Consider the following 13067-nt stretch of genomic DNA (forward strand, 5'->3'; position numbering starts at 1 on the left):
TTTACTATTACACAAATTGTATTTTGTACCTCAAAGCCACAGACCAAAAAAGAAATTATAAAACTGTGTAATATAAAAATGAAATTAACAGTATTTATTTTAACAGTTACAAGTTTGCTCTCATGAAAATATTAATATACATTATCCTTTTTTGAAAGCTTGATTCAGAGCTTTATGTTGCCGTTATCTGAAGTCTGTTTTTTAGGTTCAGTTGTAATGGTTGTCATGGCCAGGATGACTGAGTATCCTGTTTGTCTAGACCTTAGGGGTTCCCCACACATGGGACCTCAGTGCTGTGACTGACTAGATCAGTCTGGGGGAAAACTGGGGCAATCAGGCACACTTGTCATAGCTTAAGATCTATCCCAAAGATATATAGAACTAACTTGAAGAAATGATCGTTCGCCAAGCCTGCTAAGTCATGACTCTCATTTCTCAGCATCTCCCATCAATTATGTGAAGGTTTTTATGTATTTCATCTGCTGAATTTTCATCTTCTCTGATGACAATCAGTTTTTCTTGGGAACCAATCAAAAATATTGCATATTTATATTTCAAAAAGTAAGTTCAAAACCCTATGAAACCCTTCATTTGGAGGATTCTGAAATTGGGAAACTGTTCCCAAATGTTGTAAATGTATAATTGTGAGAGTTTGTGTAGGGGGCATACATTGTTTATGGCCACAAAATTATTTAAATGAAACCCATTTCTGGATACCCATTAACAAAAGCTCTTTGCTACTCTGAGTATCTTTCAAAAAGAAGTTATCCCCTTAGTCTTTGTTAGGTGGTCAGCCTTCCTTCCAGAGTTGCTACAAGAGTGTCTGATGAATTGCTTGCTCTGTAGAGAGAAGCTCTGCCATGTTCCTGTTGGGCGCTTGTGCTGTTTGTCATATTCAGTCTGTGGTTTTTTTCAGAGCAATCCCTTGAAGTCCGTTGTCTCTTCTCTGCAGGTTAGTTTGGCTAAGATTAGATAGTGTAATCTTGACTGAACCTTAATAAACTGTCCTAGATGCCAGTAGGCTGAAGGACGTTGGAGGGCTTGGCTCTGGTGTGGACTTGCCTCTTCCATCAGCCTGCCTCTAGCACGACTGCCACCCCAGGCAGCAGGGGGGCTCCCTTATCAACTTCGGTATTAACTGTTATTGAACCTTAGTCTCTCTCCTATTTTAGCCAACAAAGAATTAAGACCGTAATAAAGGATGCCTCCCATGTCTAAATGATCATTGCATGCCCACTGGAGTTTGCACACCACCCGAGGGCACTGGCAGCTGATGTATTGTCCCCGTCTTTCCAGTGTTTTTCATGGCGTGGCTTCCTGCACACAGAAAAGTTTGTTTCCGGTGTATTATCCAGAAATATGGTCTAAGCCACGTTTTCTGTGTTCTAGGAGCAAGCTGAGGAAGAAAAGAAGCCCAGGGATGGTGCAACCCTGTTGAGTCACGGTAATCATCACCATCTTTTACAGTTTTAGTACACAATGAATAACTTTTAAAAGAAGTTTTTATCAGATAGCTTTAGTTGTTTTAGGTTTATTAATTTAAGTCTAATAATCATAGTATCATTTATTGACATTGTGTTGCATTCTCTCCTGTAGACTTTATCAGTCATCTAGGATTTCTGAATAGGTACATCAAGAAAAATTCTGAATCTCTGACCTCATTTATTTGCCTTTTAAACTGTTTTAAGTAAAACAACTTCCAATTTGTAAACCTTCCCTGAGAACAAGACAATAAGAGATGCTACTTAGTTTATTATAATTCTTTGCTTGAGCTCTTCTCAGAGTAGTTTAATCTTCTAATGAGTGCATTTGTGCTCTTCCATTGAAGTCATGTTTTAGAGGAGATTGTACATTTGCTCTAAAATGAATATCCCTCATTCTGGTTATTAATACACCAATAAGTTTTAGATAAGAGCTTTTTAATATTCAGCTAATTTACTGATGTTTTAAATTTATTATTTATTTATTTTTTAAGAGAGCAAAAGGTGGGGGAATGGGCAGAGGGAGAAGGAGAGAGAGAATCTTAAGCAGCCTCCATGCCCAGCACGGAGCCTAACACAGGGTTTGATCTCACAACCGTGAGATCATGACCTGAGCCAAAATCAGGAGTTGAATGCTTAACCGACTGAGCCACTCAGGCATCCTTCTGATGTTTTAAACTTAAATCAACAAATGCAGATGGTATTTTCCTGGAATATCTATTCCATTATTTTATGATTATTGCTACACAAGTAGACAACTGTTACTAAATTTTCTGTAAAATGTAGCTGAATGTCCCAACATTTATGCTACTCTCCGTGGGAAGGAAGCATATACATTTGATACATATTTTCTAATGACATTTTAAAAGTATCTTAAATATTTGTTGAATAAGCTTTTTTTAATAAACAATGGAAACAACTAAAAATACCTTGAAAAAATGACAAGCAAAATTTGAGGTTTTTAAAGACCATTTTATATTGCTTAGTTTTGGGACAAAATACTGAAAATTTGTGATCTTCCATCTAAATGCTTTTAAAATAAAAGTTGTTTTCTGCTATAAGCAAAATATGCTGCTTTAAATTCTTTTCTTCTCTTGCTGTCAGCCAGTCCCATCATGTTCTTTGCTGAAAAAGCAAAATAGAATGCCGTAATTTGGTAATTATGTAACTTGATGTTCAGCTCCATTGAAATACACTTTAGTTATGCAACACTGGAATTCTAGAAATAAATTTGGATTGTACCTGGCCCTAACAGTGGGGCTTTTTTAAACGTTATGTTTTTCTTGTAAGAGAGAGGTTGTGATTTATTATGTTGTTGTTCTCCTCTGCAGCTATATTTTCACACAAATGCAAATTGCTTTAGATTCTTTTATTCCATGGTTGTTGCAACATTTATTCTAGAAAAAGAAGACACAGTTAGGCCAACAATTTAAGAATGTTCGGTCCTCAAAACTAAGATTTTTTAGTAATTTAGTATTTAATAGTTCCATTATAGCCAAATATATGTTTATTGTAAATAGTTTTCCAGTTTGAATAGAAAGTGGCTTTTTGCTGTTGTTCTTCCATTGTCAGACTAGTTTTTATGGTCAGTGGTCCATTCTCAAAAGTTTCACCCGTGGTTTATTCTCAAATCTGAGGTTGTTGCTGTTTGCCTCAACTATTGAACATAGCTCCATGGTTAGAAGAAGGTTGGGATTTAGTTTGTGCATATAGATGCAATAAAATGCTAGTGGAAATGGAAATTGAATTATTTGAGGGGCTTTTGAGGTACTGCTTTTAGTGGGATGAAGGAAACAGTTCCCTTAGTTGCCTATTATTGTAATAGTACAGTGGGGATTTTCTTCCTATAATTTCTGAAAATTGTTTAATTTTTTTTTCTCTAGGCTTCTTGCAAAACAAAACAAAAAAAAGATTTAGTCACTTACCTATGTCTTAAAAATAATAACAAAAGGAAAGCAAAAGAAATGTATACATACATACTTATATGTGAACAGAAAGATTGTGTTGAAAAAGAAACGCTTAATTCTTAGTCCTGATTTTACAACAAGGAAGGCATTTCTTTGGAAATCATTACAAAATAATTTATTAAGAGCACAATCTGTGCCACTAATACTGACTCCCGTGTTATAGATGATGAAGATTTGAGAGGCCCTTTGAGTTCTTTAGGGTAAACAACTAGTGAATGGTGGATCCAGGATTTGAACCCACATCTAGTAATTCTAAAGCTTATGTCCTTTCTGCTGTACATGTTATTTAATGTTCTCCCTTCTTTGTAGCTATTAAGACAAAAGTAGAGAAAATGAATCTTGCTTAGAAATGTGATGGGAAAGATAACTGCTAGTAATTAAGGTGCTCATGCTGTGTAATATAGCCCTCTGTGTCCATGGGAACTGGCTGAACTAGATTTTTCCTGACATAGTCATGCCCTGAGATTAATTTTGTTTGGTTCTTTTGGAAACTCTCTCAGCTACAGTATTCCTGGTGATTCAAAAATTTTAACAATTGTCTTGGATACCCCTAAGAAAAGGGTTTGTTTTAGTAAGTATTATTTGTTAATAATTATTTATGACTGAAGGTATCCAATTAGTATTGTCAATCACTCCGTAATTCCAGACCTCTACATTTGAAGTCTCCAAGATAAAAACAGCTAATTTCTTCAGATTGATGAATGATCGGGCTTTTCCCCTTCTAAATTTTAAGTGTTCTTTTTAACTAATGCTAATACTTGTTTGGTTGAGTGTTGGGGCAGTGAGGTCTTTATAAACTTTTAAGAATAGAAGAAATTATAAAGGAAAATGAGATATATACACATCCAAATTAAACTTTGTACATCAAAGAACATCATAATAAAAATTAAAATGGAAATAAACCAGCAAATATTTACAACTACTGACAGAAGGTCCATACACACAATGGACTTAGAAGAAATAATGAGATACACTAAGATCTCAGTGCAGAAACAGACAAAAGACATGAACAGGCAATTCATGGAAGACAGAATAAAAGTAGCTGAAACAGAAATGTCTTACTAGAAAGCAAAGAAATATACATTTAAATGTAATGATGAACATTTTTAGCCTCCTGATTAACAACAATTAAAAACATGCTGATACCACTTGCTGGTGGGCTGGGGGAGCTGGCTGTCGGGATGCTGCTCTTGGGAGTGCCAGTTGTTCCATTGTTTTGGGAAACATACTGATGGCATTTATTGTTAAATAAACATTTCCTTCAACTCAGGAACTCCACTTTTTGGAATTTCTCCCAAAGAAATAAGCCATCTACATTGAATATATGCATATGATATTCATTGTGGTACCAATTATAAATGGAGAAAAGTTGGGAGTAAGTAATGTAAATGTCCAGTGAATTTGGAATAGGTAAAACATTATGGTACAACTGTGTGTAGACAGTTGTGTGGTCACTTAAGTGCTTTTGAAAAAAATTAAATTAGGGCGCCTGAGTGGCTCAGATGGTTAAGCATCTGCCTTTGGCTCAGGTCATGATCCTGGGGTCCTGGGATTGAGTCCCGCATCGGACTCCCTGCTCCTTGGGAGCCTGCTTCTCCCTCTGCTTCTCTCTCTCTCTCTCTCTGTCTCTCATGAATAAATAAAATCTTAAAAAAAAAGAAAAAAGAGAAAAATATTAAATTACATGAGAAGGAAAGCTTTTGATAACATATTAAGGGGGGGAAAGCTCAGGAGAGTAATCTCAATGATGGTTGAAGAAAATCACATATCTATAGCATAGAAAGAAAGATGTTAATTATTATCTCTAAGTTATGAAATAAAAGAATGCTTTCTATAATTTCCAAGTTTTTTTTTTTTTTTTGCAATTCGTAGGTAATCATGGTACAGTCAGGTAAATATTGAAAAATAAGTTTGGAAACTTCTAAACATTAAAAGCTTCAGCTTGTGGAGTGGAGGATGTTGTTGGAATGCCTGTTTTTGGATTTCTTCCTTTTTTTCTAAGTAAACTTCACATTTTGGAATAATTTTAGATTTGAGAAAAGTTACATAGTACAAATAGTCCTATATGCCCTTCACCGAGTTTCTGCTAACATCCTTATCGTATATAACTGTAGGACATTTGTCTAAACTAAGAGATTAACATTGGTACATCACTATCAATAAACTGCGTACTTTATTCAAATTCCACCAACTCTTCTATTAATCCTTTTTCTCTAGATTATCATTAGAGGCCTTTGAGTATCTGGCACTTGACCAGCACCTGCCACTGAACCCTGCCTCCCCCTGTTTTGCTTCAGCCCAACGGAACATGCAGTCTAGGGCCACCTGGGTGGCTCAGTCAGTTAAGTGTCTGCCTTTGGCTCAGGGCATGATCTCAGGGTCCTGGGATCGAGCCCTGAATCCAGCTCCCCTCAGTGGGGAGCCTGCTTCTCTCTCTGCCTATTGCTCCCCCTGCTTGTGCTCTCTCTCTCTCTCTCTCTCTGACAAATAAGTAAAATCTTAAAAAAAAAATAACATGCATTCTAGACCTTGCTGTCTGAAGAACGGTGTCTTCTGCCTGGAGGCTTCTTCTTCTGGCCTTATCCAAGTAGCTGGCTCCTTCAAAACCTCATTATCTTCTCTACTTTGCTTATTTTGTATATTTCTCCCTCTTCTGTTTTCTCTTAGCATACCCTAGGGCATTTGGCTTTTAAAAATTAAGTTATATAATCTGCTGTGTCTCCCACTTAAGTTGGGTATCTTTTAAAAAGGCATGTAATCAGGTCCAATCCAGCCAGTAGGATTTATCATTGAGTATACCGAAGTAATAATTTACTAGAGCTCTGAAGGATTAATTAGCTCAATGGCCTGAAGAAGAATTAGCACAGCTTCCAAAAGTGCTTAACTTACTTTCAGGGAGTAGTTTTGGTGCTGAGGGATATGGTCCATTAAGTGATTCTAAAAGATTTGAAGATGGTCCCTTGAGCATTATCCCTGGAGTCTTTTGTTAGGGTAACTAGTTTACTTTCTGGGTGAAATGACAAAAATACTTCCTTGCAAAGTAATTATATATCAGTGGAAATAATACCCACATTTTAAAAACTTTGTGAGAGGTCTGTTGATTCTCACCAAGGTAGTTCCTTACCTAAGAATGGACAGCAACATCAGAAAAGGGAAAACCAAATCAATTTTAATTTAGTCTGTTTTTATTTTTATAAATGGTATTTACTGTCATTAAATGGATAGCTAAATGTTTAGGTATTTGGCAACTTTGAACCTAAGAAATTACATTTTCATTGAGCCATGAAACTGTTACTGGATGGTAAGCAGGGGACTTCTTGTAACTAATGTACTTTTCTTGGGAGAAACTTTAATAAAATGCATTCAAATGCACTTTATCAAAAGTAAAACAAAAATGAAAGATGTTTTCTATACACACACACACACAAAATACTACTCTGTAAAAAAAAGTTTTTAGTATATATTTTCAAATAATTTATTTGCTCTTGAGAGTGGCTTGTTAGTGAGCTAATCTTTGACCTTAAATAATCAAGTTGCCAAACCTCCCCTCTAGTATTCTGTCACTTCTGGGTGAATTAGTGGTAGTGTGAGTGTACACTCTCACAAAGGAAAGGAGCATGTTTATTTTCTTCTGGGAGTCAGTCAGTAGATGATATCGATTAATAAAACTATATAAAGCATACAAAATAGCAGAAGGGCCTGTATTCATAAAACCTCTTTCATAAAGACAGTTTTTATAGGCCATGTTGAATTCTTTACTATATGAAAGCAGACATCATATTAAAATTTTTATCTCATTAAAGAACTTCCTGAGAAAGCCTCCAGATTATTTATGTTCTCAAGCTGTCCTGCAGAGGAGCCTCTACTACTTCTGTTATTAGAGGTCCCTGGTGGGTAATAAGTGTTGGACTCTGGAAAGGGGACTGAGTGCCCTGACTTTTAGATTGATTTAGCAGAAGAAAATGTCACAGCCGCTTAGTTCCAGTGGAGGTGTCTGGGAAGCTTTCAAGCTCTGCAGGCCTCGTAGCTCTAAGGAGGGCCTGGCCACAGCCGGCTACCATCTCCTGCCTGAGCAAAACACCCCATTGTCTCTTCTCAAGGGTCTTCCTCGTTCTGTTCTTGAAAGCAGAGACTTTTATTTAACTAAAGGATTCTTTCCACTAATGTGTTTTGCTGTTTTAAAGCATATTTGATTTTTGTTCAGCATAATTATCTTTTGCTACTGAGATTAAAGCTGCTTCTTTGGGGGCATTTCAATATTCATTTGAACCTAAACTGTTTCCTGTGAAATATTTAATTTGGACTATGGGCTTATTTGCTGACATGGCTGTGTTTAATGACTGCTTCATCTCCCTGTGCTCTCTTAGCACAGTAGAGTGAAGCATTCTTCTTTCTTTAAATACATTTCTTAACAATTTGGAAGTATTTCAAACTTACGGAAAAGTTCCAAGTACCGCTCAGAGACATTTTTGTTTTTTCCTGAATTACAGAGTTCGTTGCCAGCCTGATACCTCATCACTCCCAAACGCTTGAGTATGTATGTCCTACAAACAAGATGGTGCCCTCCTCAGCTACAGTACGGCCATTCACAGCAGGAATTTAAAGTCAATACCTTACTGCCATGCAAGCCGCAGATCCCACTCAGGTTTCCCCAGTTATCCTGACGATGCCCTTTGTGGGAAGGGATCCAGTTCAGAACACAGCTTGCATTTATTTATCTGCTTTTCTAGGCTCCTCCCTCTGGACCAGCTCTGCAGCTTTCCCTGGACTTGACCTTGACGCTCTTGAAACTCACAGGCCAGTTATTTTGTAAATGTTCCTCCTTTGGGGTTTGTCTGATATTTCCTCATGATGAGACTCAAGTTGTACATCTTTGGAGGAATATCACAGAAGTGATGCTTTTTTTCCCTCTTGGCCTCCTATCAGATGGCACACAATTACGATTTGTCCCATTTCTGATGATAACTAACTTTGATCCCTTGATTAAGCTGGTGTCTGCCAGGTTTCTCCACTGTAAAGCTACAGTTTCTCCTTTGGAATTAGTTTTTTTTTTTTTTAATTTTATTTTATTATGTTAGTCACCATACAATACATCACTAGTTTTTGATGTAATGATCCACGATTCATTGTTTTCGTATAACACCCAGTGCTCCATGCAGTACGTGCCCTCAATACCCATCACCAGGCTAGCCCATCCCCCCTACGCCCTCCCCTCTAGAACCCTCAGTCTTTTTCTCAGAGTCCATAGTCTCTCATGGTTCATCTCCCCTTCTGTTTCCCCCCCTTCATTTTTCCCTTCCTTCTCCTAATGTCCTCCATGCTATTCCTTACATTCCACAAATAAGTGAAACCATATGATAATTGACTTTCTCTGCTTGACTTATTTCACTTAGCATCATCTCCTCCAGTCCCATCCATGTGGATGTAAGAGTTGGGTATTCATCCTTCCTGATGGCTGAGTAATAGTCCATTGTATATATGGACCACATCTTCTTTATCCATTCATCTGTTGAAGGGCATCTCGGCTCTTTCCACAGTTTGACTATTGCAGACATTGCTGCTATGAATATTGGGGAGCATATGGCCCTTCTTTTCACTACATCCGTGTCTTTGGGGTAAATACCCAGGAGTATAATTGCTGGGTCATAGGGTGGCTCTATTTTTAATTTTTTGAGGAACCTCCATTATTATAGGGAAGAAATTTGAAGCTCTAAATATTCTATTTTTCACCTTACTTACTTGTTTTCTTTTTCTCTCTCTTTCTTTCTTTCTTTCTTTCTTTCTTTCTTTTTTCTTTTCTTTTCTTTTCTTTTCTTTTCTTTTCTTTTCTTTTCCCTTCCTTCCTTCCTTCCTTCCTTCCTTCCTTCCTTCCTTCCTTCCTCTCTCCTTCTTTCCTTCTAATTTATTTATTTCAATATGGACTTATAGTTCCTTATTTTTTTATTCATTGGATTGTAATCAATTTCTGTCAGTATTTTGGTGCCAAATTGACCAATGTTTGGCCAGTAGGAGCCCATTCAAGTTGGTGTTGGTGTCTTTTTGATAGGTCTGTATTATTCTTTGAGCACTTCCATATTTTATAATCCAAGATGTTTTAGGCTCATCTTCTATGCTCCCTGCCTTGAATCAGTAATATCTCCAGAGAGCTCTGGTTCTTTTTCATGGGTGGGGTTAAGTGTGTTCATTGCTATTAGGTTGTCATTGCTCCCAGGCCTTCTCAGTGGACAGAGCTAAGGAATATCTCTTTGTATGTTTATACACACATCTCCATACATACAGATTTACACACACTATACACACACACACATGCTTCATGTCAGCATGTATTTTTATTTATATCAGTCTCTCTCTGTATCCTGAAATCTATGAATTCACAGTGATCTCTCCCATTTTCAGTCTGATCCCTCAGGATTCGTTCTAGTTTTCCCCTTCACAGATTTGAATTTCAGCTTTTGACAGTGAGAAATGTAGCTCCCATTATCTTTAGTAGATTTGCTTATTTGCTAAATCTTCCATTATCCTCCCATTATCTTTAGTATATTTGCCATTTGCTAAATTAACCATTGTTGCCAAAGTCCCCTCCCTGGCATGTATGACCACCTTGCTGTACTCCTGGGCTGCCCCCCCTTAGATGCTGTCCTCAAGCTCCTTTGCTCAGGCCCTCTCTGCAGGACACCATCCTCCCCCTAACTGGGCTTTGATGCTCTGCACCAGGCTGTCCATCCAGGGGGCGCCCTCCTTGTCCCATTTGGGCTCTGACTCTACACAGTGGGCCAGCTTCCCAAGTAGATAGCCTCAACACCTTGTTTAGGATTCCTCCACCCCCTGCTCCGTGCCATTGCATCTCTTCATGGTGACACCCCCTCACCTGGCCAGGTTGTCAGACTCTGTGCTGGATGCCCCCACATGTGGATATTTTCCTTACAGCCCCTCACCCCTACCATCCTCCCAGTGTGGATGCCTCCCTGTTCTGTCACATGTGGCTTTAGAACAGGGGAAGGGAGGGACAGACAGGAAGGAAAGAGAAGGGGAAGGAGAAGGCCAGGAGCGTGAGAAGAACAACATGGTACCATTCTTGAAGAGGAGATCAGGAGAAAATGAGGCATGTATGAAGTGGTGAAAAAGCCAACAGATAGGGCAGTGAGGAATTTTGAGTGGGGGGATTCTGCTTATGTCTCCCAGCTGGCTGGCTGCCTGCCTTTCCCTTCCAGGGGGACACCATGTGTGAGTGGGTAATGCTTGCGGCTCCTGTGCATCCGGGTAATCCGGTTGTTAACAGTTATCTGGAGGGTTCCGCCTTTCTGCGCGCGTGGTACTTTTTGATCTCACTGGACGCTGCAGATCTGCATTCAGCTGTGCACCCTCATTCTTCTCCCAGCCCTGTTGTTGACCCTCCTCTACTGCATTTGGACACAATTCCCAAAGTTACGAAGCACAGGAGAGAGTCAAGTGTGACAGTTGTGTTTTGAGTCTCAGTGCCTGGGACCAATGTGGGTGTGACACTGGGGCTTCCACACAATGCGCATGGATTTCCCTCTGCAGCCAGAAGGAGATAGGGATTGCTGGTGCGTTCTTGAGTCTTTGCTGACGTTGTTAGTTTCAGTGTTCAAGTGCAAAGCTACATTTGTATAGTAGCTCACTTCATAGAGCAGATGAAGCCCTTAGAAATTCTCTTGGAATGTTCATGACTAGAATCTTAGTTTTTCTACTGATGTCCACATGTATAATTGAACCCTACATCAAAAAAAAAAAAAGCTTTCCTTTAAGACAGCATCTAATTCACACTGAAGATGTTATAGTGTAATACACAGAAACTTCCCTAGAATTCAGGCCAGAGCATGCCAGTGGGTGGGCACAGATAAATGGCGGGGCCCTGGGTGTCTGAGCCCAGGGTAAATATTATCTTTTAGAAGTCCAAACTTTTTGTTTCTCTTTTAATATATAAAAGGAAATAAAGAGTATGTGCTTAGAATCAAAGAGACCTCATTTGAATTTCAGTTTTGCCACTTTAACTGGCTATGTGACTTCCAACAACTGTTTCACTTCTCTAAGCCCCAATTTTCTTGCTTGTGAAATGAGAGTAATAGGTAATTTCTCTTAGCCTGTAATACTGCCAGGATTGAATGAGAAAGTATTTATTACATGTTTGGCCCTTGGGAGATACTCAACAGATGGTATTTTTCTTGAACAGCTTAAATAGGGAATTATGTATTCGTTTTCAGGTTCATTTTGGTATCAGTTCTCATATTTTGCTTAGGAGATTTCTTAAGGACAGTAAAAAATTATTTACACTAGATAAATAGGTGAAGCATTTTTTTTAAAAGTGTTTTTATCCTACTTAAGAAAGGAGTAATAGACCAATACAAAATTTAAACCTTTTTTTACGCCCAAAGTTTAAACCTTTAAAGTTTATTTATTTATTTATTTATTTTTAGTAATCTCTACACCCACTGCGGAGCTTGAACTCACCACCCCAAGATCAAGAGTCACATGCTCCACCAACTGAGCCAACCAGGGGCCCCTAGACCTTTAAAAACTCATTTGGTTTTCTTCTCTGCTGTAACTGGAAGCAGCACAGTGTGTTTGTCACAAGTCTTTCCTGAAAAGCCTCTTTGGCGGGTAGCTATGTGTAGAAAATAAGTTTTTGGAAAAGCACTCTAAGTGAAAATGAAAGATTGTTGCCAACATTTTGTGACTGTTGTGATGAAAACGAGGAGCAGGGGAAAATGATAGTGGCATGGGTCTGGTCTTTTGTAAGTTGAACAGATATAAAAAGCATATAGGGTTATAAAAAGATACAAACTTTCAGAAAACTTGCTGAATGGGTCCATTATTTTGGGATAAAAGAGATCTTATATTTGATTTAAAGTCATTCCTTTCTTAGCAGAGCCCATGCTCAGCAGCCTTGGAGAGAGGAACACGTTCCCCAGTTTGGTGATGGGCCTGTCCATCAGATGCCCATGCTGAGACCTGGGTGGCCACCTCGACACCTTCTTTTTTTGACTTTTCATGGGTAGCCTGTTATCAGGGGCTGTTGGTTTTGATTCTGGAGTATTTCTCTAGTCTGTCTACTCTTTTCATCTTTCCTTAACTGTGAATCCTTGTTCCTCTTCCCAAGCCTAGTGCTGACCTTCCTCCATTGCATTTCAACATAAAGCCCAACGTTATGAAGCACAGGCAAGATCCACTTGAATCCAAGCTGTTACCCCCGTCTGCATGTCCCAGTTCATTTCCCAGACTTGTTCTTGAGATGACCTACTCCAGTCTTCACATTGCAGCCACACTGTCCTTTTTAAAAAACAATCCCGGGCCTTTGCTTTGCTTAAAACTTTTCAAATGCTTTCCATTTCCTGTAGGATATGGGCAGGTCTTACTAAGGATTTAGTAGAACTTAAACCTGGAGAATCCGGCCCTTCCTTGCATCCTCAGCCTCCTCTCCAGCTGTGTGTCTGCCCATCCCTCATGTCCGCATGGCCTCCCTTATTTCAGGTTCTGTCACAGGATCCCTGTACCTGCTGTGCTTCCTGCCACAGTATCCCTGCTCTTTCTCTCCAGGTCTCACTTTTGCCTAGGTATAGTATGCACATGTTGCTAATGCGTACAGAGCCTCACATTTTCA

At 38.7% G+C, this 13067-nt stretch overlaps 1 protein-coding gene across 6 annotated transcripts in view; it reads left to right on the forward strand.

The window, feature by feature from the left end:
* Positions 1 to 13067, forward strand: part of L3MBTL4 (L3MBTL histone methyl-lysine binding protein 4) — a 501743-nt gene that overhangs the window by 111027 nt on the left and 377649 nt on the right. For all 6 annotated transcript variants that reach the window (XM_027577144.1, XM_027577148.1, XM_027577147.2 and 3 more), the window contains exon 4: positions 1390 to 1444. In XM_027577144.1, the coding sequence (XP_027432945.1) occupies positions 1390 to 1444 (55 nt within the window). The remainder of the gene's footprint in view (positions 1 to 1389; positions 1445 to 13067) is intronic.

Source organism: Zalophus californianus, chromosome 14 (genome assembly GCF_009762305.2).
Source record: "Zalophus californianus isolate mZalCal1 chromosome 14, mZalCal1.pri.v2, whole genome shotgun sequence".
NCBI classification, from domain to species: Eukaryota; Metazoa; Chordata; class Mammalia; order Carnivora; family Otariidae; genus Zalophus; species Zalophus californianus.